The sequence below is a fragment of the Sarcophilus harrisii genome, chromosome 3 (assembly GCF_902635505.1).
Source record: "Sarcophilus harrisii chromosome 3, mSarHar1.11, whole genome shotgun sequence".
NCBI classification, from domain to species: domain Eukaryota; kingdom Metazoa; phylum Chordata; class Mammalia; order Dasyuromorphia; family Dasyuridae; genus Sarcophilus; species Sarcophilus harrisii.
Genome location: NC_045428.1, coordinates 83,103,136 through 83,130,985, shown reverse-complemented (window position 1 = coordinate 83,130,985; position 27,850 = coordinate 83,103,136). Strand labels below are relative to the sequence as shown.

The 27,850-nt window shown below is 37.8% G+C and overlaps 1 protein-coding gene and 1 long non-coding RNA gene across 5 annotated transcripts; one reads left to right on the top strand and one right to left on the bottom strand.

Annotated features, from left to right (window-relative positions):
* Window positions 1-1,197: 1,197 nt before the first annotated feature.
* LOC116422245 lies at window positions 1,198-7,733 on the bottom strand. The gene is made up of 3 exons (XR_004232807.1): window positions 6,931-7,733; window positions 2,092-2,207; window positions 1,198-1,270 (listed from the first exon to the last, which is right to left on the bottom strand). It is a non-coding gene; the product is annotated as an uncharacterized LOC116422245 (long non-coding RNA).
* Window positions 7,660-25,991, top strand: BZW1 (basic leucine zipper and W2 domains 1). 4 transcript variants are annotated; one of them, XM_012546320.2, is made up of 12 exons: window positions 7,660-7,865; window positions 8,967-9,040; window positions 11,685-11,861; window positions 13,277-13,371; window positions 14,499-14,564; window positions 15,133-15,268; window positions 15,492-15,601; window positions 15,741-15,911; window positions 16,806-16,952; window positions 17,647-17,785; window positions 20,518-20,640; window positions 21,155-25,991. In XM_012546320.2, exons 2-12 carry the CDS (start codon window positions 8,977-8,979, stop codon window positions 21,184-21,186), a joined length of 1,260 nt encoding a protein of 419 aa, XP_012401774.1. In that variant the 5' UTR covers window positions 7,660-7,865; window positions 8,967-8,976; the 3' UTR covers window positions 21,187-25,991. The 4 variants fall into 4 exon arrangements, with proteins under 4 accessions (XP_012401774.1, XP_012401775.1, XP_031814226.1 ...); XM_012546321.3 differs by having other exon boundaries at window positions 7,738-7,870; XM_031958366.1 differs by lacking the exon at window positions 7,660-7,865 and adding an exon at window positions 8,266-8,363.
* The last annotated feature ends 1,859 nt before the right edge of the window (window positions 25,992-27,850 follow it).

Genomic DNA, 27,850 nt, shown 5'->3' with positions numbered 1-27,850 from the left:
GAAATCTGGAGAATAACCACATAAGATATTGAAAGGTTCACATGAGGTAAAATAGAAAATTTTAATTATACAAAATTAAAAAGATTTTGCCTACACAAAAAGCCCAATGCAGCTAAAATTAAATTCTTTCTTATTTATTGTTAGATTTATCTAGATCTGAAAGGGGTAAATTGGGTTCCCCCCCAGTATAGTTTTACTCTCTGTACTGAGGTGGCTTGCCACTTCCTTCTCCATCTCATTTTACAGAAAAGGAAACTGAGACAAACAGTTAAATGAATTAAGCAGAATCATACAGCTAACAAGTATCTAAAACTGAATTTGAATCCAAGTCTTCCTGACTCCAAGCCCAGCACTCTATCCCCTACATCACCTAGCAGCCTTAATAATGGAGAAATTCACATTTAAAATCTCTGAGGCACCACCCCATACCTATCAGAGTGGCTAAAATGATAAATATTCAAAGGAATGTATGAAAACAGATACACTCATTATTAAAAACAGATACAAGTAACTGTTGATAGAGCTATTTACTAGGCCAAGCATTTAGGAAAGCAATTTGGAACTATGCCCCTAAAGGCTATTAACTAGTTACCCTTTGACCTAGTAACATTTCTACTATACCCTCCCAGAGATCAAAGGAAAAGTACCATTATATATAAATATTTATAGCAGCTTTTTTTTTTTTTTTTTGGTAGCAAATAATTGGAACCTCAGGGAATGCCCAGAAATTGGGCAATGGCTGAACAAGTTAAAAAATATGAACATGATGGAATACTATATTGCTGTAAGAAATGATGAAACAGATGGTTTCAGAAAAACCTGGGAAGTATGAACTGATACACAGTGACATGAGCAGAACCAGGACAATCTATACAGAAACAAAAATGTTGCAAAGTTTGGTTTATATGACTACATATAATTGTTGTGTCCTGCTTTCTAGAGCCCCCAAGTTGGGGTGACAAAATATACCTTGCTTTCTAAAGCCCCCACACCGAGGTGATTAAAATATACTGTCTTAATGGAGAAGTGATAAGGAGGGACTCGTGAGGATGATGGAAAAAAGGAGTCTGCTTATTCCAAGGACTTTCCCTCTTTTATACCCTCCTATTCTTATGTAACAAAAACAATACTGTGCACGTGGGACCACATAAACAACTTGCTATTGTAAGTAGTTTGTCACCTGGTATCACTCTTCCATCTGAAAGGTTTCACTTGGCTTCAATCACAACACAGGTTGTCACTGCCCCACTTTTCAGTATGGCCAACAGCCCTTAGGGGAGATAGAGAGCCAAACCAGAAGTTGTTAGCAGGTTCCCTCTGGGCTGAAGGGTCTTATACCTCACCCAGAGTTTCCCCACTGTCTGTGACCCTCTCTGTATATTTATATACATTTTGATTTTCTTGTCTTCCCAAAGAGTAGGGAAGGGTTAGAGGTAAGAGATTTGGAATTGTAAAATTTAAATTTAAAGAATACAATTTTTAAAAATATTGTTAGCAGTACAAGTTTTAGTGGGAGTTTTGGCACTCCATTAAATTCTGGTTATTACTGAATGGATACTGATGGTACTTGGATTCTGGCAGATAAAAACAACTGAATGAGCAAGAATAATTATTTAAAATAGGAAACTATTAGATGGCATGTCTTCACATCAATACTAACCACTAACTAACAAAGCTGCACTCTGAATTCACAACTTCAGGGCTAATGACTTCTCTATTCCTTCTACAACCAAAGACTTTCCCAGCAGTGACTGCAATGTCCCCGGATTTCTGACACCACCAATGGAGAGTATTCCTGGACTCTACCTCTTTAATACATTGTCAAGTTCTAAAGTATCAAAGTAAGATCAACTTATTCAAACTATGCAAACATTTGACTATAATAAAAACACACTAGTACAAAGAAATTAAAGGCAAAGTCAGTAAAACTTGGAGGGTAGGAAGGATAGGTAGAAGTAGACATACTGCAACTACCATTTCTATTTGTTTTTTGATTAATTAGTTTGATTTTACTTCCTTTGCTAAGAGCTTACTACATTAACTTAAAATCATTGTAGAAGAATAAAACTTAAAATATAAAATGTTTTATACCTTAAGATATGTTCATTTTTAACATATGGATGGATTCCGTACAAGTTTCTTATGAACAGGGATCAGAATCTATTTTCTTTGCATCCTGAGCAGCCAAGTGAAATCCTTTCACATATCTGGAGATAGGGAAAGGAGAAGAGGGGAGGAAATCCTTTACTTAAATGTTTGTCATCTTGAATTGGACTGAACTGAATTAATCAGGCAGTGTTTTCTCAATAAATACTAACCAGTTCTTAATTTTTGCACACCAGTTAATTACTGTATTTCTTTGTCAAAACAAAACAAGTTTTCTTAAGATTTCCAGCAATTATTTCAATCTCTTCACAAAGTTCCAAATGCCAGAATGTTTGTCTTTTATTCTGTATTTTAAAATTCCATTTAATGGGCAGCTAGGTGGCACAGTGGATAGAGCACCAACTCTGAAGACAGGAGGACCTCAGTTCAAATCTGAACTCAGACACTTAACACTTCACACTTACTAGTTGTATGACTCTGGGCAAGTCACTTAACTCTAATTGCCTCAACCAAAAAAAAAAAATGCAATTAAAAGAATAACCTACCTGTATATTTTTATTAAATGTTAAATATTGTTTTTTTTTTACTTATTAACTTTGTCATAACAAATCAGCATCATCATTCATGCCTTATCTTGCCCCATGCCAAGCCTCCATGCCATGTCCCCACCTATGTTAACCATGTCCCATCACTTCCTCCTCTTCTCTACTGGTAACCTAGACTCCATACTCTGGATCCTTCAGCTCTTAAAGATATCCATCCTTTGGATAGATCTGCTTTCACCTTATCTCGCAAGGTCCAAGTCTCTACAACACTTTTCAATGAGCCTTTAAGCATACATCCCTCATTTCAGTTCCTTTTTGCTTTGAGTTGTTGTCTTCCCTGCTAAAGATACAAGTTCCTTGAGGGCAGGAAAAATCTTGCTTATTATAGTTGTATCTAGTGTACTTTGGCACAATGTCTGATACATAGCAAACAAAAAAATGACATATACATTCATAATTTAAAAATACTCTAATTTTTCCTGGTGGCAATTGAAAATTCTCTGTTATGAAATGTGCATTATGTCAATTTAATGTAAGTTTTAAATTCAAATGATAGGGAGGGTAATTTAATGCAATTCTGGACTTCATTCGAGTTTGCAGGGGATCCTACATCTTTGACTCAAATATTTCCTAAATGTCAGCCTGTATTCAAAGAACCTGTCTTTCACAAAATCCATAACACAGTCATATAAAAGCTAGTTTTTAATTTCTAAATAAGGAACAAAAAACTATCAAAAAATTCCAAAACCTTAATGTTATGGTTTGAGCCAAAATGATGTATGTGGGTTATAAAGACACCAGATGATGGTAGTTACCAAAAGTTGGGTTCATGTGAAGAATTCACAATAGCCACTCTCTTTGGCAAATGGTACATTTATTTAGGGAGATAACAGACAAAATGAAGGGACATAACAGACACCAGAAATGGTAAATATGAAATAGAGTGAGAAAGCACAAGTTCCTCAGTGGAATCACAATTACTCAGTAGAAATACTACTTCATGAGATTGGGACACGCCCTTAGCTGGCAGGCTAAATTCTGAAAGGGACCTAGCACCCTAAAAGAGTGAGTTAGCTGTAAGGAGAAGTGGGATTGAGGAACACAGTGGAGATATCACGTGGCATGGGGTGGAGGAGGACAGTAAGGAGAATGACATCATGAGGCAAAGTACCATGGCAAACTGACTCAAAAGAGGGCAGCAGCCATGGGATGGCCCATTAAGTAGATTTTACAGGGAAAATTTATCCCCAGGGACATGACTGGGATTTCTGCCAGGGCATGGCAAGGTGAGACTGCTCAAGACCTCTCCAGAGGGTAAGTTTCAGGGGTTTGATGTAATTTGGATTTCAGATTGGATGACTCCCCAAAGGTAGCTAAACTATCAGAGTTTATCAGAGCCTTCTCTCTGCCTGCCTCAGGGATCAATTCCTCTGCTAACCACACCTTACACTGAACACCTTATCACTACTGAACATTAGAAATTCTATGGTTAACCATGACTGGAAATGAAACTTTTCTATTTCTTTATCCAATATAAAATTAATTTTAAAATGCATTCTTTGTAGCTACTCATCATTTCATAAGAATTCAGAGTCAGGCCAGGTAACTGTAGGTCTCCATGGTTGTTTAGAGAGGACGGGTATTTCTTATTTTGAAAGCTAGAAGAGATCTTAGAAAGTCAAGTCTCTTCATTTACGGAGGAGAAAACATGGCCCTGAAAAATTAAATGACTTTTTCAAGGTCAACACAAGTAAGTAATTATTGATGTGAGGCTGAAAACTTCCTATTTCAATCATGGTCCCACCAAATCCTGGATTATGGTGCTATAGACTTCCTTTTTTTAATTATTCAACAAATATTTATCAAGCTCCTATGTGTCACTAGGAGTTGGGGTTAACAAGACAAAAAACAAGATGGTCTGTCTCAGAGAGCTTACATTGAAAATTCTCTTTCATTATGAACTAGATTTTCATATAGATTATCTCCTTTTATGTTCTCCAGTACCTATCCATGTTTCTCTAAAACCTGCTAGCACTCATGTAAAAATACCTTTCATAGACCCAACCCCTGCACCCAGATTCCCTCTCTCTTAGGAGAGAACATCCATGTTACAAAGTGTCAAAAGAATTTCTAGGCTTAGATCTTCTCCAAATCAAGAAACAAATATTTTATTGCTATTGGCAGCAGGCTAAATTCCAAAGGGAAGTTAGGGATTAACAAAGGGAAAAACTCTGGTTAAGTTCCCTAGCAGAACTTGCAAATTAACAAAAGGGAAAGACATCATAACAAGGGGCAAAGCTTCTAAGAACATCAACAACAGGGCAAGATGGAAATAAGACCTGATGCCATAAAGGCGGCTAAATTCCTAGAGAATTGATATTTTTGCCCACCTGCATTTTTGATTTCCTTCACAAGCTAATTGTACAATATTTCAGAGTCTGATTCTTTTTGTACAGCAAAATAACGGTTTGGTCATGTATACTTATTGTGTATCTAATTTGTATTTTAATATATTTAACATCTACTGGTCATCCTGCCATCTGGGGGAGGGGGGTAAGAGGTGAAAAATTGGAACAAAAGGTTTGGCAAATTGTCAATGCTGTAAAGTTACCCATGCATATAACCTGTAAATAAAAGGCTATTAAATAAATAAATAAATTCCTAGAGAATTGGCTGCCATAAGGTGGACAATTCCTAATCAACAAGCTATTGACAAGGGAAAGGTGAGGCCTTTTTTTTAGTAAAGGAATTGCAATAACTGTAGGGTTAGCATAATACTGTCACTGCAAGCAATCCAACAAGGGCCCACAGCAACAAAGACAGCCGCAGGGCCTTGAGTCTCAAATTCAACAAAGGCTTTCTCCAATCAAGGCCTTCCCTACGGTCTACCTAGCCACCAAGGACCTAATCCTTCAGATTGAATGTAAATAGCAATCATTTCTGCTTTGGCCAGAAACCTGTAGGATCTTCCCCTCCCAAATTCATTCATTCATTTAGATTTTTGTTTTTGATAGTAAAAGAGGAGAGTCTGCCTCAATCACTACCTAACCGTAATCATTGAATGGATGTGGCCTCAGTCAAAATGAGACCAGTGGAAGATTTGAGCTTAAAAAGGCCAAGGCCTCCTATTGCATCCAGGGCCATCTCCAGTCCTCCTGATCTACATCCTCTCACTTGATCCCAATGGCTCTGGAGGGGAAAGTGAGGCAGGGGACCTTGCTCAGCCCTCCCTAACTTAAATCCAATTCACTTGCATGTCCAAGAAAAGGACAAACCACTACCTCTGGTCTTTCACTCCATTATAGGCACCAGTGATTTCCCTAAAATCCAGGCCTAACCTGTGTTCAATAAATCCCAAAGTTTGCATCAGGAGCCAATACAAACTGTCTTCATTTAAAGCCTTGCACACAAACCAGTCTTCCTAGACCCATTACAGACTGCGTCCCCTCCCCCCCACACTTTTATGGAACCACCCAACTTCACTCAGCCCAGATGTCAAGCACATCTTTTTCTGATCTCTCCTTTCTACCCCATGCCCCGCTAACATTTCTCTCCCATTCGCCCAACTCCTAGAGCAAGTCTTCCCCAGCCTCTCAATTCCAATGCTTCCCTTCTATTCATTATCTCCTATTTATCCCATTATAGCTTACTTTGCATCTATTTGTTTCCATTAGATTGAAAGATCCTCAGGAGGGAGTCTTAAAACTAGCGCAGCGCCTGGCACAGAGTAGGTGCTTAACACATGTTTCTTGAAATATCTTATCTTCCACCAATAAGCAGTGTGACCCCTTGCAGCCACGAACCTGGGTTCAAGGGCTTCCAATACATACATTTTGGATCAAGTCACTAAATTTGCGTTCCCCCTCTAGGTCTTTAAGCATGCCGTAACACAGGCACTGACCTGCCAAGAAAAAGGAAAACTTGCTAAATCGGGAGTTGACACCGATGACAACCACTTAATGTCATTTTGTCTCATTTGGAGGGACGCGGGCTGCCCAGCACCTACACAAGGCTCAGGGCAGGTTCCCTGGTGCCGGTTATCCCGGCACCCCCCACCGGCTATACAGCAGGTATTACTTAACGATGCCTGACTGGGGGGTGGCGGGAGGGAGCCGGGGCGTTTTCTCGTCCTAATCTCCTTCCTAGATTCCTAGAGGACAAGGTATCCTTCGGGGCGGTCTGAACAGCCCAGGGCTGGTACACAGCAGGCGCTCAACAGCTGCACGGGAGAAAATGGAGACGCAGTCCGGGCCAGCGGCAACGCGCCTAGTTACTTAACTCTAAAAAGGAAAACTGTGCCCGCGAGATTAATCCACGCCGTTTTACGAGTGGGAAGTGGGTCGAGGCGCAAAGCCCTCTGTAAGCACTAAGCGCCAAGCGTCGGCGGACGGGGAGGAAGCTCTGTGGGTCAGATCGAGGAAGTTTCCCACGGGGGACCCGGAGGACTCTGGGAGGTGGAAGGCGCGGGTTCCCCGCGGCCCCTCCAGGGAGCAGGGACGGAGACCGGCGGGGTGCGGGGTCGCCATAGGCGAAGTGCCGTCCACCGCCGACCCGAGGGTCATCCCACACGCCCCCGCAGGCTCCAAAACCTGGCCCAGGCGGCCTTCTCCCCTCTGCCCCGTCCTCTCCCACTCCCCAGCAGCAGCGGCACCCGCATCTCCCCCTCCGGCCCCACACCCCCCGCGGCCCACGCTAGCCCGCTTCCGGTGCCAGGCCGGGGGAGGGCGAGGAAGGGCGGGGGAGGGTGGAGTCAAGGCGCTCCAAAGTGGACCCGTCCAACGAACTCAGGCCGGGAGGGGTGGGGGCGAGAACAGAATCCCTAGGGCTTGTAGTAAAAGCGCGGGGGACAGTAGCGCCAAGAGGGATCATTCGAAGAAGAGGTGTTGGTGGAACTTCATTCGGTTGGGGAAAAGAGAAAAACGAGAAAGGCCTTCTTGCTTCCTTTTACGTTTACCCTTCTAACCACGCCCCCCCGCCGCACTGGGAATGAAAAATGCCGGGCTGGAGGACTACTGAGTGGGAGGGGGAAAGAGGGGAAGGAGGAGGAGGAGGAGGGAGAGGGAGAGGAGGTCTCGCGATATGAGACGGGCTGAGGAGGGGGGGTGGCACCTCCTCCTCCCTCCTCTTCGCGTTAGTTCCGGTCGCAGAGGAGCCACCGCCGCAGTTACCGCCACCTCGGGGATTTCTGGCTCTTTTCTCTCCGCCTTAAATTCGGTAAGGTGAGGCTGTCCTCGGCCGCTGGGGCTGGCCGGGAGGCGGGAGGCGGGCCGCCCGGCCCTCCGTGCCTCGGCGAGAAGGCGGCGAGGGCCTGGCCTGCCGTGGTGGAGGTGGTGGTGGCGACCGCACGAGGCCAGGCCCGTCCGAGCCGAGGTCTGAATTCGGGGCCGTGCCTGGGCAAGGGGAGGCGGTGGGAGCGAGGAGCGGGCGGCCGGAGCCTGGCCCGGTCGCCATCGCCTGGCTCTGCGCGGTGTGACCCCGCCCGGGACCGGCCTGGGTAACAAAGCCGCCGCGGCCTCTGTTGAGTGTCGTACGCGTGGGGGGTTCCGGGCCGGCGGGCGGGGCGGAGGAGCCGGAGCCGCCGCCGCCGCCACCGCCGCCGCCGCCGCTGCTACTGCTGGAGGGTAGGCGGATGTACGGGGCGGCGGGGGCCCCGGCGCGGAGCGCTTCGGCGCCTGTGGTCCGCTCGCTGCGGCGGCCGCCGCCGGCTACGGGGTCAGTGGGGGAAGGGATGAGGGGGGCAGTGGCGTCGCCTCCGCGGCGGTGACCGGGTCCCCCGCCCCGGCCCAGCCCTCGCCCCGTGTCACGGCCCGGGAGAGGGGCCGGCGGACACGTGCCGTGTCTGAGAGCTGCGGGGGGGGGGGGGGGGGGCTTCCTTTCCCCGGTGCAGCGGGGAGCAGGAGCACGGCCAGCTCGGCGGCTGGCCGGAGCCCCTCCGGGGGGTGGGGGGGCCGTGCATGAAGCCGCCGCGGCCGCGGGGGGCTGTCCCGGGGCGGGATGGAAGCCACGAGCAGGCCTTGCTGCCGGGGAGCGCCTCTGGCCGCGTCCGTCCCTTCCCTTAGAGCTCCCGGGCCGGGGGGAGGGGGAGCCGCGTCTGGGGCCCGGCTGGGACCCGGGGTTGGAGTTAGTTGTGCCTTATCCCGGGCGTGCGAGCCCGCCGAAGCGCTGTTACAGCCCGGCCCCGGCCCGAGGGCTCGTCCTGGGCACTCTGAGTGGGCACGCATCCCCTGCCCCGAAGGCGCTGTGGTGAGACCGGGAAATTGTGTGTAAAAGAAAGTGCTTGGTTGTCATTTTGAAGAACCTGTTTCTCTTTACCAGGGTGTCTTTTATGAATAATCAAAAGCAGCAAAAGCCAACGCTATCAGGCCAGCGTTTTAAAACTAGAAAAAGAGGTGAGTATCATTAAGGGGTTGGTGGTTTTAGCCTTTTGTCCTCCGTTTACACATTTCCCATTCTCACTTTTAAGATTTGATACAGGTGTTATTTTTGGTCCCATCAAATCAATGTTGTAGTTGTGGTTTTTTTCCCTTAAGTTTTCTTGTTGACTGAAACAGATTTTAGGTTTTTACAAAGAGTGCATTCTGCTTTTCTCAAAGTTTCTTAGCCTTTTTTTTGTACTCATACAGCTAAGGAGTTGAACAGTTCTCATAGGATGTAACTTCTGACCATTAGTAGTTTGAGTATTTAAAAATTCTTGTGAAGTGTATTTTCTAGCTAAGAATTTAAGTTTAGCTCATTAATGATACTCAAACTTCATGGAGTATTTGTGTGGGATGCTCAAATGTGTAAAAATTCTGGGGTAGATTTCATATTCTTAGGGAGGTACTACTATTGTGATGCAGTCATGAAATGTGCTATTAATCATCACCCAAAAGACTTTGGAGAAATAGTCCTGGTGTTATTCAATTTTCTTTTTTTAAAAAATCAGTTGGTTAGAAATCCTTTTTTTTTTTTTTTTTTTTAAATGGGGACTCCTAGACCGAATAGCTAGCATGCAGATAATTTTTGGTGATTGTTATCTTTTGTGCAATCCACCACACTTTAAGTACATACCATGCAAGGCCAAGATCCCTGCCTTTCCTCCCCAAAAAAACTATTGTTTCAAGGAGCTTGCCTTTCTAATGGGAACTTTGAAGCCTAAATATACGCATGTATTTGTTTGAAAAGCATTCTGGATTTCAAATCTTAGGCTTTATCTATTAGATAAAAGCCCTGTAACGTGGTTAGAAGGGTAAACATAAAAGGAAGATAAAAGCCCCAATTAAGGGGAATTACAAAGATACTTTTCCTAGAAGTGGCACATAAGCCGAGCCTTGAAAGAAATTACAATTCGGAGAGAGTAATTTGCAAGATAGGTTTTTTGAGAGACCACCAATACAGAGGGAAGTCTTTCAAAATAGTGAGAATTCTACAGATGAATTCTTGAACTTCATTTGCCACTTGATATGAAAAGATTAAAATAATTCATAAGGTACATTGAAAAGCTTAAAGCATCATAAGTAGGAACTGTTAAAATTAGTAGCATAGAGTAGTAGTAGTGGATCTTTGTGGCATAGAACTCTGGACTTTTTTGAGGCCAGTTTGGTTACCAAGTGGATAGAACATCTGGCCAGGAGTCTAAGAAGACCCGAGTTCAAAAGTGATCCCAGACATTTAACAGCTGGGTGTCCCTGAGCAAGTCTCAAGTTTCCTCATCTGTAAAATGCTTTCCATGATTGTCGTGAGGGACCAAATAAGATTGATAATTGTGAAGTGCTTAGACCAGTGCCTGGCACAATAGCAAGCATTATAAAAATATGTTAGCTATTATTTTGAAGCCCTTATATATTTAAGGGAAAAAAAATTTTTTGATCCTCCAGATAAACCTGTAAAATAGGGCATGTTATATCCCCATTTTAGAGATGAGAATCAAGGCATGCAGCGGGTAAAGTAGGTGGCTTGCCCAAAACTTAAGTAGTATGGATGTGATCCTAGAGCTTTGTTGGGAGGCTGGATGTTGTTTTTCTTAGGTTTTGGTGTGTAGGTTTCGTTAACTTGCAAGTTCTAAGTTTTATGTGAAAAGATGCTTTTTGCTTTGTGGTATTTTGGATTACTTTTCTTTTGTGGTGGTACTAGAAAGTGGGTTACATCTCACCTAAGGTCTGTAAAAGTCTATCCCATGAACAGAATCAGTGTTCCTAATTCACTCTTTTTTCATAATTCAGAGGAGAGAGAAGGGGCAGAGAAAAGAAGAATTAAACCTGAAACTTGTTGAATATCACCATAATAAGGAAAGGAGCAGTCAAATTGAATAAACTGATTATATAGATTAATAGTATCTTTATGTGAAGAATGATATATTGTATATTATTCCTAGAATGGGGGTGAGGATACAGTTCATTTGCTTCTGGCACAGTTGGCAGGTCTCTCATACTTCATGAAGTTGTAGTGTATTATATATACCCATATAATATAACATGAGTCATTTTTCCCCAAATGACTTGGTGTTGTTTTTTTTTTCTTTTTTTCTAAAGTTTGTAGGGTTTCTTCTCCAAAATACTATTTATTCAGATTTTATCTGGAACAGATTTAGCTTAGAGTAATGTCAGTACTTTAAAAAGTCAAGATTAGAACAAAAGAATAGCTGAAAAATTACATTCTCTGCCATGGGAGGAGAAAGACTTTTAGTAAATCTGTTTATTTGCAAGGCTGAATATAAATACTGAATGAATAGTATTGGCCATGAATGTTATAGAAATTGGAGTGGTTTGTTGGAGCTCTCAGAACTAGGTTGGTTCTAGCTAAGAAATTTTGCCTCCTCCACCTAGGTTATCTAGGATTTAACCAAAAGGACAAGATCACCTGAAGCCCTCCCAGGTGAGGACTGTTTAGTGGCAAAGACTTGGACTCTGGAAATAGCACGCTTAAGTCTTGTTGAGTTCCATGGAGGAAGAATTGAGAATAGATTGAAGCCATGTTATGAATCTTAGAAAGATATTGGACTCCATTTGTTTTGTTTGGGGGATTTGTCTAAATTTGGGTGCTTTTTTATTTCAGATGAAAAAGAGAGGTTTGACCCTACTCAGTTTCAGGACTGTATTATTCAAGGTTTAACTGAAACTGGCACTGATTTGGAAGCAGTAGCAAAATTTCTTGATGCTTCTGGGGCAAAACTTGATTATCGCCGATATGCAGAAACACTCTTTGACATTCTGGTGGCTGGTGGCATGCTGGGTAAGTGATTCTCTTGAACAACATCAGTATATGGACTGGAGTAACCAAATATGAAGTTTAATTATTACAGCTTTGTTTAATACCTTTAACAACCTATCACAGCTTAGCCTTGTTCTTTTCATGTTTGTATTTTTTTTTTCCACTATATTCTTGGACTTATTAGTCCTTTAACAGTTACACAGAACTGTCATAGCTGAAATTTATAAAATACTTGACTTGGTCTCTTTTTAAGTCTGCCTTTTTACAGATAAGAAAACTAAGGGCAAGGTGCATGGTACATAGGATTAATTCAGATGGTCTTCCTGATTTCAAATCTAGTACTTTATGCCTCAATTGAATTATTAGATTTTGAGTGATTTTTGAATTGTAATTATTAATGCCTTTTCTTCACTTAAACAGAACTGACTTAGTAACTGAGTCTGTTAATTGCGCCCCACACCCAGGCATAGTAACTACAGTTTTTTGCTTCCTTAATGATAAGAACTGGTCTATTTCATTTTTACTTTAGGTAGTTAATTCTTTACCAAATGTCTCAAATTAATATTTTCAACTTTAATCTGGAAAAGTAGTTGATTCCATCTTCTGCATTTTTTTAAAAATTCTTAAAAATCAGTTACTTGTTATTCAGTACTTTGTATTACTTCCATGCTGTTTCTGTATATGTTTACCTACTATTGATCAACAATAAAATCTATGAAAAGGATTGTGAAATCAGTGTAAACTTGGTAGGTCAGTTTTTGGTATAAAATGCCAGTGGATGTAGCTTTGAGGTTAATAATTTTTTTGTGGGTGGTGGTGGTGGTTTTTAAATTTCATTAAAAAAAAAAACAACAACTTGTCAACTCTGAAAGTATACCCAAGATTTTTAATAATTAGTTTTTAATTAATGTTAATATACAAACTTTTCAGGGTACTTTAGTCACCATAAAATTTCTAGGATTAAAAAATCATTAAGACTGTAATAGTTTAATGCAATTTTTAATATAAAGTTATTCCTAGTTAAACTGATCTTCTAGCCTTCAGGTTTCATGCTCAAATTTTAAAGGTCCAGGATAATTGATATTTGAATTACCCTAAAAAGTTTGAAAATGACATTTTCAGTTTGTAAAAGTTAAAGAAATGTATCCCTTTTATCAATGCCTTTTCTTACAAATCCGGCTGTGTCAAAACTAGAATTGGATAGATTGTGCTGAGCTTTTTCCTGCTAATCCATTTACATTCTGACTTTCACTTGTCCAAATTAGAGCTCAGAATGGCTGTTGATAGCCATACTTTTAACATATATATATACATACATTTTAACATACATTTTTATTACTGCCCTTTAAAATAGTTTAGAAAATGTTGTGTTGTAAAGTCACTTTCACCTTTATTGGGTTATCAGAATGATGTTATTTTTGTTGCCTACATCTCAGCCCCAGGTGGTACACTGGCAGATGACATGATGCGTACAGATGTCTGTGTATTTGCAGCACAAGAAGACCTAGAGACCATGCAAGCCTTTGCTCAGGTAAGAGCTTTCCTATTATAAACTCACAGGTTAAGGAGTTTTAACAAATTATACTAAGTCTAGTTCACACTGAATGGATTTCCAATTTTTGAGGTTATAAAGATGTTTGCACATAGTTTCCTAATGCCAAATAAGTATCAGTTTTTAGTTTCAAAAATATCAAACTCTTAAATAATACATTAAATATTAAATAATACTTAAATAATAAATACATTTAGATGCTTAAATAGTACAATGTAATAAATTAATATAATAATATAAAAAATAAATTAAAATAGTAGGAAACTATGCTGTTTTCCTTTTCACTCTGGAGTGGTCCCTCCCTGCCCTTCCCCCCAGTTTCCTCCCAAGTGTTATTTTTCAGAGTAGGACTATTCTGCATATAACTATTTTCATCTTTATTTTTGGAAGCATTTTGATCTAATGAATAGAGAGCTGAACCTTTGGGGTTAGGAAGAAGAGGACTTGGGTTCAAGTACTGGCTATGACCCCTAGACATGTCACAAAAGTTAACTCTCAGGACTACAGGCAAGCAGAGCAGCTGCTGTGAACTACCTTAGTGTAGTAGAAGGAATTTGCTCACCAATTCTGCTTGAGCCAATAAAATTTTAGATACAGATATAATAATTGTTTTTATTGTAGCTTTTTATTTTTAAATCATTTATTTCCTCTTTAGCCTTCCTCCTGATGAGCCTTCTCTTGATTTTAAAAAGAAAGTTCTATAAAACTAACCTGCACACCCAGTTTATTCTTACAGTAAATAAAGTGTATTCCCTATCTATAGTCTCATTTCTACAGTGAAGAGTCAAATGCACTTTCAGTTCATATATGGATTTTTAAAGCTTACCAAATAAGTTCTTCTGTTAAAGAAATAAAACCTGGCTTAGAAGATTCATTCAGTTAAAAAGCTTATATATACTTAAACAATTGATTTTTTTAAATTAATCTTTCTTTAAAGAAAACCCAAGTTCACTGACCCTCCAAGTAAAGACCTGGACTAGATTGTTTTGAGATCCCTTCCAATAACGTGGTGCTTTAAAAACTGTAGGTAGGGAACAAAAGACAGTATTCGTGTTGGTATTTATAAAAATATATATACATACTAATCTAACTGATTTCTTTCATAGGTATTCAACAAGTTAATCAGGCGATACAAATACCTTGAAAAGGGATTTGAGGATGAAGTTAAAAAGGTACAAGGAACAGTTTTGATGTGAAAGTATTTTTGGTGACTCAGCGAGTATTTTAATACTTTTCATTCAGATAATGAAATTTCTTTATATTTCAATTTATCCCTTCAGTGCTGAAATTTTTAGTTTCGGGGATTTTATACAGCACTTATTTGGTGTTTGAATTGTGTCAGAACTTGCAACTAGTTGTTAAGTAAAAAAATTTATTGGTGAAGGAAGACAACCAACCAGAAAAAAAATCAAATTATTTGTTGTCTACATATATGCTACTTAAGTATCAAATTTTTTTAATTTGTTGTATCTGTTTTAAATATAATTTTGATTTTGTTAAATGTTTAAAACCTTATGCAGAATTAAAAGAAAGGGAATGGAAATCTGGGTAAGCTTTGATAAAAATTTTAATGAAAACCCATAGAACCTGGGACACTCAAACTTAACACTTAATGGGGAAAGTTTTTCAGACTTAATCACAAATCTTACTGGTGTGCATTTAACAAATAATCCCACCTCCATTTCAAATAATGTGATTGTATTATTTCTGGTTTTTAATACTTATCATTTATTCCTACAGCTGCTGCTATTCTTAAAGGGTTTTTCAGAGTCTGAGAGGAACAAACTGGCCATGTTGACTGGGGTTCTTCTGGCCAATGGGACACTTAATGCATCCATTCTTAACAGCCTTTATAATGAGAATTTGGTTAAAGAAGGTAATTTATTTTATTTTTGTCAATTGTCTTTTCTTTGGCTCAAAATTTGGAGATTTATGGGAGAGAAATAGATGTCAGCTGGTTTTAGGATTTTTATGTTTTTGAGTGTGAGTGTTTTGATATTCCTGCTCTATGTTGTAATCTTATGCTTTGACCCTTAGTTTAAGGAATAAGCTTTTTTTTTTTTTTTTTTTTAACAAAAATATTCTATTTGATTCTTTAGGCGTTTCAGCGGCCTTTGCTGTAAAGCTGTTTAAATCATGGATAAATGAAAAAGATATCAATGCAGTAGCTGCTAGTCTTCGAAAAGTCAGCATGGACAACAGACTGATGGTATATGGATTTGTCCTTATTTTTAAATGAATAAAAATCAGCATAAAGTTGGTTTTTGTTGTTGGTTGTTTGTTTTTTCTCTTATTAGTCTTTGGAAGCAAATTCAGAAAAACTAATAGCTCATCTGATTTTATTTCAGGAACTTTTTCCTGCTAACAAACAAAGTGTTGAGCACTTCACAAAATATTTTACCGAAGCAGGTCTAAAAGAACTTTCTGAGTATGTTCGGAACCAGCAAACCATAGGAGCTCGAAAAGAGCTACAGAAAGAACTTCAAGAACAAATGTCACGTGGTGATCCATTTAAGGATGTAAGTTATCTTTGGTCATTCATTTTATTTTGTCTTCAGAAGGCTGTAGCTTTAATTTTGGTGGTTCTTAGTTTTTATAAATATATTTCTTATAACTTTTTTTCTGCTTCTTTTTGATTCTATTTTTTATTCACTTCCTCCCCCCCCCCCCCTTTTTTTTTTTTTTTTTAAAGAAATGTCCTACAAGCCCTCTCACAATTTCACTCTTCTCTTCCAAGCATTCCATTTTCACTGGAAAGAAGAATTCCTTGACAACATTAAGGAATTCTACGACTTTGTTCCATGATTGTCTCTGTTACTTCAGTAGTCAGCTGCTATCCTTATTCTCTTCCTCAGTCCTTTTAGGTTAAGTAATTAAGAATTGAGTGGATTTTAATGTCTTTCTGAGGGCCAAAGTGAACTTTACAATTGTAACAGAACTTTTTTTTTGCATTTTATGTTTGGTTAGCTGCATTCACACTTAGTTATTTTTCTGGAGATGGGATAGCATTTTTCATTATTCCTTTGGAATTGTCTTGGATCATTGTGTTGCTTAAAACAGCTAAATCATTCAAGTTGATCATCCTACAATATTGCTGTTTACTAGAATCATAATAGAAAATGGATTATATGATTGGTATACTCGTGGCTTTTCTACCTATTGTAATAAAACTTCTTCAAATAACTTGACTCTCTGAAACTCAAGTTTCTTCTTAAATATTGACAGAGGTGTTGGATTAAATGATCTGTTTCGTTCTAACTTCAAAATTATATGGGGTGGGGTCAGAGGGAGAAAGAAACTGGCATTTGTCTGGAAAACAGAAAATCTTCATTGACTTAGATATGTAGCTTTAAGCTAAAAATATACAAGGGCCAGAACTGATTTCTCCTACTGAACTTGGGATACTTTTGCAGATAATTTTGTATGTCAAGGAGGAGATGAAGAAAAACAATATCCCAGAACAGATCGTTATAGGCATAGTCTGGTCAAGTGTAATGAGCACTGTGGAATGGAACAAAAAGGAGGAGCTGGTAGCAGAGCAAGCCATCAAGCATTTGAAGGTATTGACTTAAAACTCATTGGCTTAGATGATCTCATCCCTTCCAACTTTTGATTTTGTTTTGGAATTTGATTTAATTGTACCCTTCTCTTCCCCCCCACCCCCCCCAAAAAAAAAATTTAAATGAACTGCTATGGAAAAGATTATCAAAGGGAAACTAAGAAGAAATTCATTGTCAGTGCTGACTTTAGAACTATTTTTTTTACTTCCAAAAGTTGCTGCTTTTAAGTGGGGAAAAAAATGAGCCAAAGCAGCTGCTGTTGTCTCAAAGTTTTATTTTGACTCTTCTATGGCAATTGAGCAAACAGTTGTCATATCCTATCTCAGAATATTCATGGATTTAGAACAGGAAAGACTAGAAGCAATTTTACAAAAACTCTGTCTCAGGTGACATAATTTTTTTTTTTTAATCCAGTTTTATTGACATCCTTTCTTTACGGAATAATTTGCAGAATGCACACATTTATTGGGAATTATTAATGAAATGTCTGGCAGTTGTCAATGTTTGAGATTGTATTATTTTAAGCTTATCTAGCATACTTTGAATATGTGTAATTTTTCTTTTTTGGACTCTAGTATTGCAAAATGGCAAGTTTATTTCTCTTGACTTTTTAAAAGTCACATAATCACTGACTTGTAACTTAACAAGAAACTTATCATGGAATCTTTATGATAACTTTTTTCTCCTTTTAAAGCAATATAGCCCTCTACTTGCTGCCTTTACTACTCAAGGTCAGTCTGAGCTGACTCTGTTACTGAAGATTCAGGAGTACTGTTATGACAACATTCACTTCATGAAAGCCTTCCAGAAAATTGTGGTGCTTTTTTATAAAGGTAATTTAAGATTTTTTTGAATATGTGTGTGTATAAAATATTAAAATATATAAAATTATATGTATGTGTGTATACACACACACACACAAATTTTTTTGAATCCCATCTGAGTCAGGACTTATGTTTAACTCTACCAGCTCAAGCCATTTCTGCCCTCATGACCTTCCACAAATGATTTCTCTTCTCCAGATTCATTTCCTCCTGTATCAAATGAGGGGAGTTCCAACTAGATAGAAGGACTTCAACTCTAAAATCCTATAAGAGTTTTAAAGAATTCCCTAGGCACTGAGGTTAAATGACCTTGTCTGGGGTCATATAGCAGACATGAGCCCAGAAGTCCTATCCTGCCTCCAGGTCTTCCTACTTCTTGATTCTGTGATAGAACGTTTAAAAGTTTGTAAATTTCTCGAGAATGTTTAAAAAAAAAAAAAAAAAAAATCTTAGAATGTTAGGTATCACTACCATAGCCTGAAGGAACCTAATTTCATCATATTTTGAAATTTTTTAAAATCATAATGTGAATAAGAAATTCTAAACAATTTTCATTTTGAGTTACCAAGTACCCATTCTAGTTACTATATTGATTCTTAGCCATTGACTATTGTAGAATCATAAAACATAAATATTGAAAGGATGGTATGTTCTACCGTACCATAAACAAGAATCCTTTTGATAATTTGACAGGTGAAGTGTGATGTTTCTCTTAAGATGATTTTTGTTAAGCATTTATCAATTTTGTTAGACCAAGATTATTAGATGTTGATAATATTAGACAACTTGGATAAGCTTTAAAATGGGGGAAAGTTTAAGGTGAACCTCCATGCTGAAACCTTACTGTTGAGTGATTCAGATAGTTGCCCAAGATGAAGACCCAATAGTCAACAAGGATAAAAGCTAGATTTTGACTTCCCAGAATCATTAACTTTACCAAATGATGAACTGCATGCTGTGCACTAATGCTCTTTCCTTTAGAACTAAGTTCCCTATAAATTCTCAGGATCTGAGATTAAGAACTAAAAAAAGATCCTTAGTAGAAATTATAAAAGTGAACCTCCCGATTTCTTATTCATAGGTCTTAGAACTAGAAGGGGGGTGGGGGTGGGAATCATTAGAGGATTGTCCAATGAAACCTGTACAGTAAGTCATTAAACGTTTATGAAATACTTTGTTGTGCCCAGCATTGTTTAGTGCTAAGAATACCAGGGGGAGAGGGGGGTGCGGAGGGCTGATGGTATATTGGATTTGCTCCAAACAGAACAAAGTCATAGAATTCCTTAGGGCTTTAACATCTTCCTTCAGAGAATATTTGCCTATAATTTTCTTATTAATATAATATTTGAAAGACTCAAGTTCTCAGAATGATTTGAGAACTTACAAAAAAGCTAGAAGTTATTTGGGAGGAAGGAAATTCTTACCTGCAAAAACTATGTTTTACATGTACTTTAACATATAGGTCTACCTGCCATGTAGGGGAAGGAGGGGAAAATTTGGAACAGAAGGTTTTGCAAAGGTCAATGCTGAAAAATTACCTCTGCATATATCTTGTAAATAAAAAAGTTATATTTTTTAAAAAACTGTTTTAAAAGAAACAAAAAAATATTCCCAAGAAATGGTAAAAATTAATTGTAAACCCACTGAAAGAAGAAAATTAGAGGGGAAAAAAAAATAGGGTAAAATACTGAATTTGGAAGCATTCCTGGAAAATACAATAAGTTTGGTAAGAAGCAAAAAAAAAAAAAAAAAAAATCCAGGAAATTACTGTAAGGAAAAGATTTACGATCTATATAAATCTAGAACCCACGACCAGTATTAAAAATTTGTAAGTCCTGAAAACCAAGCTAGTATTTGATTGTGGGAGATTTTTTTCTTATAAGATCAGAAGTAGAATCAGTCTAAACAGACTTGATCATGGGATCGCCAGTGAAAGGTGCCCTTTGGAAGTAATTCAATCCAACAGCCCAGTGTTTCCATGCAACACAGAAATTTGTTTAAATATTCCTATAATTCAGAAGATCAGGTTTTTTGCCTTTTATATCAAATCTAATCAATAGCAGATCTTTGTAGGGATTGAAAGTTAAAATTAGGTATCGTAACTGGTTCCAAGCTAATGGAAATATGCTGTCTGGATTCAGATAAGGACCACTAAAAAGAAATCAGTCACAATTGTTCAGTTCTTTAGGTTTATGTCCTACTTTTGGGGACCCCATTGGGTTTTGGGGTTTGTTTTTTTTTTTTTTTTTTTTTTTTTTTTTTTTTTTTTTTTGGTCAGATATTGGAGCAATTTGCCATTTCCTTCTGAGCTGAGGTAAATGGATTAAGTGAGTTGCCTAGAGTCACACAAGGGCACCACCTAGCTGCTGAGTGTCATGCTAGTACCTTTATACCATCATCTGACTCTTTCCTCCCCCCTCCATACACACACAAATAGCCTATTCTAACCATGTATAAAATTTTATGCAGTAAAAATAACTTAGTTTTTCCTAATTGTTGGCACTTAGAAGTAGATATCTTTCTTCCTCCCCCTCTCCCCCCCACTCTGGTTTTTATTTTTATAGAGGTCTTTACTTGCAATTCGAACCCTGCAGTACAGGGAACTTAGAATTACTTAGCCTACTGTTTAATGGCTATCAAGATAGTAAGATAAATGTCAACACACAAAAACTGAAAATCCACAGAGAAAAAAGAACATGTTCAGGGTCAACTGATTATAATTAATTTGGTCTCCTTTATAGCTGAAGTCCTGAGTGAAGAGCCCATTTTGAAGTGGTATAAAGATGCACATGTTGCAAAGGGGAAAAGTGTCTTTCTTGAGCAAATGAAAAAATTTGTAGAGTGGCTCAAGAATGCAGAAGAAGGTAAGTTAATCATCTCTTAAGGAAGTTTATTATTTCCAGTGAATTGTTACTAGCTAAAAAGTACCTGTTGCTTTTTATAGATATTATGCAGAATTTTTGCTGTTTTAAACACATTTCATTATTATGGACCTTTGCAACTCTAAAGAGTTATTCTTTAGTTTTTTGCATGTTTCAAAAAGTATTGTTTTTAAGGGTTAACTAAGATTTTAGAGAAAGTAAAAATAAGGCTGAGAATAGGCCAGATTATGCCTTTGTTTTCTCTTAAAATGGGTGCTTTGGAAAGTTGACAAAAGGTAGGCACCTTTCTGATAATATATTTAGAAATACAATAGCAAAAAAACACTTGGAGTCAGCACTTAGCTTTCAGACTTTGGTTTTTGTGCTTGTTTTTTCATTTTGGATTTTAAGTGAGATATTTGGTAAACCAACATCCTAGAAATGTGTTTTTGGCTTTTGTTGTTGTTACACTGGCATGTCGCTGATGTGAAATTTTTTGACCTTTTTTTCCCCCCAGAATCTGAGTCTGAAGCGGAAGAAGGCGACTGAATTGTGAAAAACTACAAGCTCAGTAAAGCAAACAGGAGTTGTAGATAAAATGTCATGTCTCATGTGTCCTTCTGGTTCTTACATCTTCCTACCTCCCTGTATCAAGCATGATATAAGGGCTTTCATGGCAAATTTATTTTAACTGTTTTCTATGGTTACTGAAAAATGTTGGGTTTAGTTTTTAAAACCATGTTTTAAGTAGCTACAGGAGCTATAGATTTGAATCTAATGTTGCATTAGTCTTTTCAGTTATCTTCTACCTCCTGTATTTTCTACTGTAATAATGTAATTTAAGGCCTTCCACAATGAACAGTTCATTTTATTCCCTGGGTTTTCTATAAACAGTTTACAAGACATGATTTGGTTAAAAACAATTTGTTATGGGAATTCTGTTTGCAAATTAAACTGTACAAGTATCCAAAGTCAAAAGGCAAATGACTTGTGTGATAATTTGGTATGAAATGAAAAGGCAGCATTAAATGGTGTTCAGAGCCCCATTCATCAGATGATAATCTCCTATGCTACAACCTCGAGGGTTAATTTCTGAACATTGATTTTAAAGTAAATTAGCTCAGTTGTTGATATTACTGAAGAATATTTCTGTTGACACTTATTTTTTTGGCATTATTAAAAGTTTAAGTAAAAAGGGTTTCCAAGTAGCCTACAGCTAAAATTTCTATTACCTTTGCTCCCTAGTTTCTCACTTGTAAGTGAAGGAATTGGTGAGAAGCAATTCAGAAAAATGAAGGCAGTACCAGTGACCAAAGGAGGTGAAAAGAAAAAACCGAAGATCTCTTCATTGTATACTTTTCTGTATTCAGTGTTTTAGTCAGTAAAAGTAGGTGAGCATCTGCTGTGCCACCATCTCCAGGTCTACTTACAAATGTCTTGTTAAAATAGCATTGTAATTTATAGTTTCTTGCACTCTGGAGAACTTTAAGTTCTTACAATAGGAATCATTAAAGGGAGTGCATGCAAGGAAGTGACAAATATCCTAAATTCAGCAAAATTGTTTAATATGTTAAGTGACCAGTGTATTATAGATTACAAAGAGCCCTTTTGAGACTCCAAGCCTAACCTTGTCAGATCTGTCCTATTGGCATAGTCACCCTGTTTGTTGTATTGAAATGCAATGATGTGATACCACTTGGCCATACTGGACTGTCTTCATTCTTTAGTGTATACAGGGATGACTTGAGCATTTGCCTAATATCTACCCCAGTTGCCATGTTCTTATTGCCACAAGCCAAAAAGTTTCCTTTCCAGCTTTCTTTTTATTCTGATGGCTTACCTTTTTACTTTATCTTTGCTGATAATTTGTCTTCTCATATAGCATAGCTGTTAGAAGATGAGTAGGTAATTGTTGCCTCATTTTTGGCAGCTAAATTTTGTGGTAGGGAAACAATATTTTAAGTTACCATTATGAAATAAGGTGTTCTTAACTCTTCACCAAAGCTGGAAACTGTCACCAGGACTTCAGTGAAATATGCCCTATCTTAGCATGTGCCATTAAGAGCCAAGAATTTGGTATTTAAAATTAAAGATACACCTTGAAGAAATGAAGTGTAATATAATTTGAAAGTATAATAGCCTTATAAGGAAGAGCATTATAACTGATAGTCTTGTGAGTGGAGTGTATGTTAAAAGTTTTCATACGTAGATATTATGTATCTAATAGGTTTCTACTGTAGTGATCTGCTTCCTTTGTAATTTGTAGTCCTAAAGACTTTTTTAAAAAATAAAGGCCATCCTTAAACTTAGGTTTAATAGATCCGTTTTTGTTCAGTTGGAACTTGAAAACATCCATGCCTAAATGACTGGCATTGTATAATAACACACTGAAACTGTCATTGCAATTCGTAACTAATGTAAATGCTACTTTCATCTGAGTATGTCCCAAAGTACCTAGAGGACTAATCTATGTGAGCTACAATAATTTACCGCCACAGTGAAATTGCATGTAACTACAATACAATCAAAATTACTTAAAACTGTTTAGTTGCATACTGTGTACATTTAAAAAGGGGTATGTGTGTATGAGTGTGATTGACTTTCCAAGCTGTCTCTTCCCTGATCACAGAAGTCCTTTCCTACTATTAATGGCATAGTTAGGATTCGTTAAAGTTATTACATGGACCACTTAGAAAGTCAATGAGTTTAAATGATGACTTAGCTAGGCTTAACTCCTTTAGTACTTGAGCTTTGTACCAGGTGCCAAGATTCAATATGAGTGGTTTTTATGAAACACAAAGGAATGAAATGAGGGGTTTGCCTGCTATGGCAATCAATGAATATAGCAGCTAACCTCACATTCTGAAACCATCCCTAATGGAATGGCTAATAATACTGTGCTTTCAAAGATGTTTCAATTTTTTTTTTTTTTTTTTTTTTTGGTTGTCGATGTGTTTCCTGACTGGTAATATTAAGATAAAATTTCAGCTCTGCTAAAGATATTTAAAATACTTGAGCTAAGTCTGGGATTAAGTATTAAGAGAAAATGTCTTCAACGCCAACATTTTCCCTGTCTGATTTATTAAAAATTGAAAGACAAATTACCTACAGAACTTTGGGGGGGGGGGTTAAGAGATTAATCAAGTAGGTGGAAGGTATTCAAATGAAGTAGCTTAAGGGACTGATTTCTTAATTCAGTTAGAGTGTTAATCTTCAGTGGAAGTAATATGGGCTTCACCTCTTCTGGTTTGTAAAGGTTTTTTTCATGAGCTTAGTTTTCATACTTTCAAGTTCTTCATCAGAACTTTGTGAGACAATGGAAATAGAAATGTTTAAGCAAATTTTGGTCCCAGTTCTCTACAAATAGCTATTATGAATTTCATAATAATGAGCATTCTTTATTGGTGAAAGTAAAATAGAATTATGGCTATAGTCGCTTTTGGAGAATAGGATTGAAATTTGAGAAACCAGTCTTAAGTATAAAATAATTTTAAATTTCTCAGCTAGATACTTGAATATAGGATGTGCATCTGTTGATTATTTGCTTGGATACAAGCAATTTCAGCCTTTTATATAAGGGGGATAATATGCCATTTTTCTTGCCCACTGTAAAACTGAAAGTCCAATTCTGATCTGGATTTACATATATTTTTTTTGTAGCTACATGTCCACCCATTACAATTTCAGATTAATCTTTTCCTTGTGTATTGTGTCCACATGGACTTACTTAATATACTACTATCAACTAGTAGTTGTGTTGTTAAACTAATGGATACTTTGCAGTTGAATTTCATTGAAATTTATATAATAGAAATCCAGGATTACTAAATTTTGAATACAAAATTATTCCTTCATAAAATAACAGCTGCCAAGAGCTATTGAACAAGTTTTAAAAGTGATTTCAAATCCAATAGTGAGTATGTTGTACTGTTGGTTAAGCAATACAAAGAGATTTCTGGTAAACAGCCACTTTTCTACATTTGCCCAAATTCCTTCCTTTTTGCCTTTTCTTAAAATCATACACTTGACCACCTGGCATAACTTTGTTCTCAAAAGTGTCACTATTCACATGCACCTATAAAAGAGTGCAATTTTTCTGGAATCAAAAGATTTGTTCACTTAGAGATATTGCAAGGTGAAAGGAGAGAGATGTGCTAAATACCATCTAACTAAAATAACTTCCTTATTTCATAAGGTTTTGTCTAGGAATTTATTAAATAAATACATGCGTTAGTGTGATCTTAAAAATAACAGGAGGAATATTGTTTTTGCTTAGTGTTGCTTAAAAATTTTTTAAAAAAATTCTTTTAACTTGTAGGCATTGAATTAACCTCTGGGGAGTTAGCATCTATATTAAGTGATCATTTTATATTACACTTTGTAGCTGCAACTATAACACACTTGTCCTACCACTTGTATGTAAGCCACCAATATTATATGCTTCTGTCTTTTTTCCCTAGATTATCTGTACCAAAGGTTCAGCCTTTTTTGGGGGGGGGGGAGCAAAATGTATACAGATGGTTCTTTTCAAATGAACTGTTAATCTATATTGTAAACTATTTTAAACACTGCATTGGGATTTTTTTCCCCATTTTGGTAATCTGGCTAGATCACGCCTAATAAACGTCTGAAGTGTAGGTTTGAGTGGAAATGGTGGGCTAAAAAAAATTAAAGCTTTCTTCCCAAGGATTTAATAGCTTATTAGGAGTTCAGGTCCTGGGATTACATCTTAAACACATACACACAAACAGTGAATTTGGGGCTCTTGCCAGGTGATCTCAAATAACTGTAGTTGGGCACTATCTAAAATCAAGTTCATTTGTAAAGTATGACAATTTCAGAGTGTCTGAGAAAAACTAGCCAGGAGCCAAGCAATGCTGGTGCTTACATTAATACCAGAAATAGCTTATACTTGTTAATTTTCATTTTTGTGCTGCCAGACCCTAAAGCTCCTTTAAATATTGTATTTACCTACAGGTAAATAAACCTTGGCAGGAAACACCAAAGCAGCCATTTTTTGACTTGTCCTCAATAGTCTTTAAATGTCAGAACAATTTTGTGCTATCCTACCTGATTTCTCTAGCGTTGTAAGGTTTAAATATCTTGTAAACATGGACACAGCAGTAATGTTCCAAATAGGAGGAATATAAAAGACAACATTTCAATGGTGAGTGAAGACTGGCAAACTAGCTAGCTCTTGGCACTCTGGAACATGTCCACAACCTAACTACAGCCATCCAACCCAGTAACTGTACTGATGCCTATTACTATGTATAACTGTGAAACTTGCTTCTTGTCTGTATCCTTGAAATTGAAATAAAATTTAATGAGAATCTTTGTTAATGTAAAAACAACATTGATGACTGCTCGATGTCTGATATAGAATAGTGATCATTTCCTGACAATTTTGCATCTGCAATCAAAAGCATTTTCATTGATTTCTAACAAATATCCTAGCCAATATGTAGATGTGTTTTAACCTTAGCCAATGGCTTACTTAAAATATAAGCTGAAGACATGAGAATTTTGCTTGTGTGTAGGTTAGCAATGTGCGAGAGAAAGCCTTTGAAAAATCCACCTGCCAAGAGGAAAAACATTTACGTCAATCAAACAGTAAACTAGTCTAGTGGAGAAGAAATCACACTAGGAAATCTTCAATAATCCCTACAGAAGACTTGTTGCATTTTAGGGATGAGGAAAAAGGCATAAATCATCAACCCACTTGTCTACAAAGTAAAAGTGCTAAGTTCTACCATTATAAATAAGGGAATTTATATATGGATGCTTGCAGTGTCCAGATCCTCTGATGTGTGGAGTATAAAACTTCAATTTGTTTTAAACAGTTTTAAATCTGTTAGCAATCTATGCCCTAAGAATAAAAGATTCTGAAGGTGAAATTGAGTTTATAAGAAGGGATATGAAGTCAAGGTTGTTAGTAGTTTAGAGACTTGGAGAAACCTTCCCTCCTCGACTTGAAAGTAAATTCATCCCTGCGAAGAGCACCAGTTAACTGGGAGCATGGCTTATCAAATAAGATCAGAAATAAGTTATCTTGCTCTTCAGTTTTATTTCCACACACACACCTCTCCCTCCAAAGCAAAAAAGTTGCCCACATGGTCATTTTAACCTCCTCAATGTTCACACTTCGGAGCACTATTATAGACCTTTGTTCTAAAAGGGCATTTGTCTGCTAACAAGAGCATTTAATTTTGGTAGCCATTTTTTCTTTTAATATCTGGTTTTTGGAAGGTCCCCAGGAAGCTCACTTCAGTCTAGGTGAAGCATAATATCCAAATGAAAAATTACAGGGAGAGTACTCACTAATGAGTCAAGAATAGATACTTCTGATGGAACAGAAGAGCAAGAACACTACTGTTGGTAATGAATCAAGCCAAAAAATTGCCCTTCTGATCTCCCTAGGAATTGCTCACACATTAACTCCATTCTTTTAACAGGGTGACTGAAACTTCTGAAGATAGCTTCCCACTAGGAGCAGGAGAGTGGTTAAAACAAGCACCACCCATAACTTTCAATGTAGGTTTCCACACACTATGGGTCAACAACAGGATTTGTTGCATGCAAAAATAGGCTAGAACACCAGATGAGGGGAGGAAATGAATCCATACTAAGTAGAGCTTAGCCACATAAGACTGAGAAGGGCCATGTTGTCCTGATGAAAGCCTGCCTTAATGGAGTTCATTCAATCTAATCTCAACTACAACTGCTTCACCTCACCCATTTGTCCAGTTCCTTTTCACCTTATTCTTGGTTCACACCATCAAAAAAACTTTTGAAAGAATTCATCTTCTCTTTCCCAGACTTAAAAGATGACAAAATGATTCCTCAGTTGAGTTATGGTTTAGAAATGGATAGGTAGGGAGAAGGAATGGAGTAGTTTGAAAACCACGTTTATCATCTCAGGTATTCATAAAACTTCCATATGGTTCAACAATTTTCAAATTGACTTGGAGGAAAATTGTTTAGCAATAACAGAGCCAAACTACTCAGTGGGGGGAGAAAAAGTCCCATTACTTATTTTACCAAAGCTGTTATTAAATTACCCTTTTGAAGATTGGGAAGAGGCAGGGAATCAGAGGTGAGAATTCAGATATTGTCATTTATAGAAACCAGGGACAAACAATTTCTCGCTGTAGGCCCCTCTCTCCCAGCCCCCCAGTTATTAGCCAACTTAGGGTGAAGTACAACAGACATA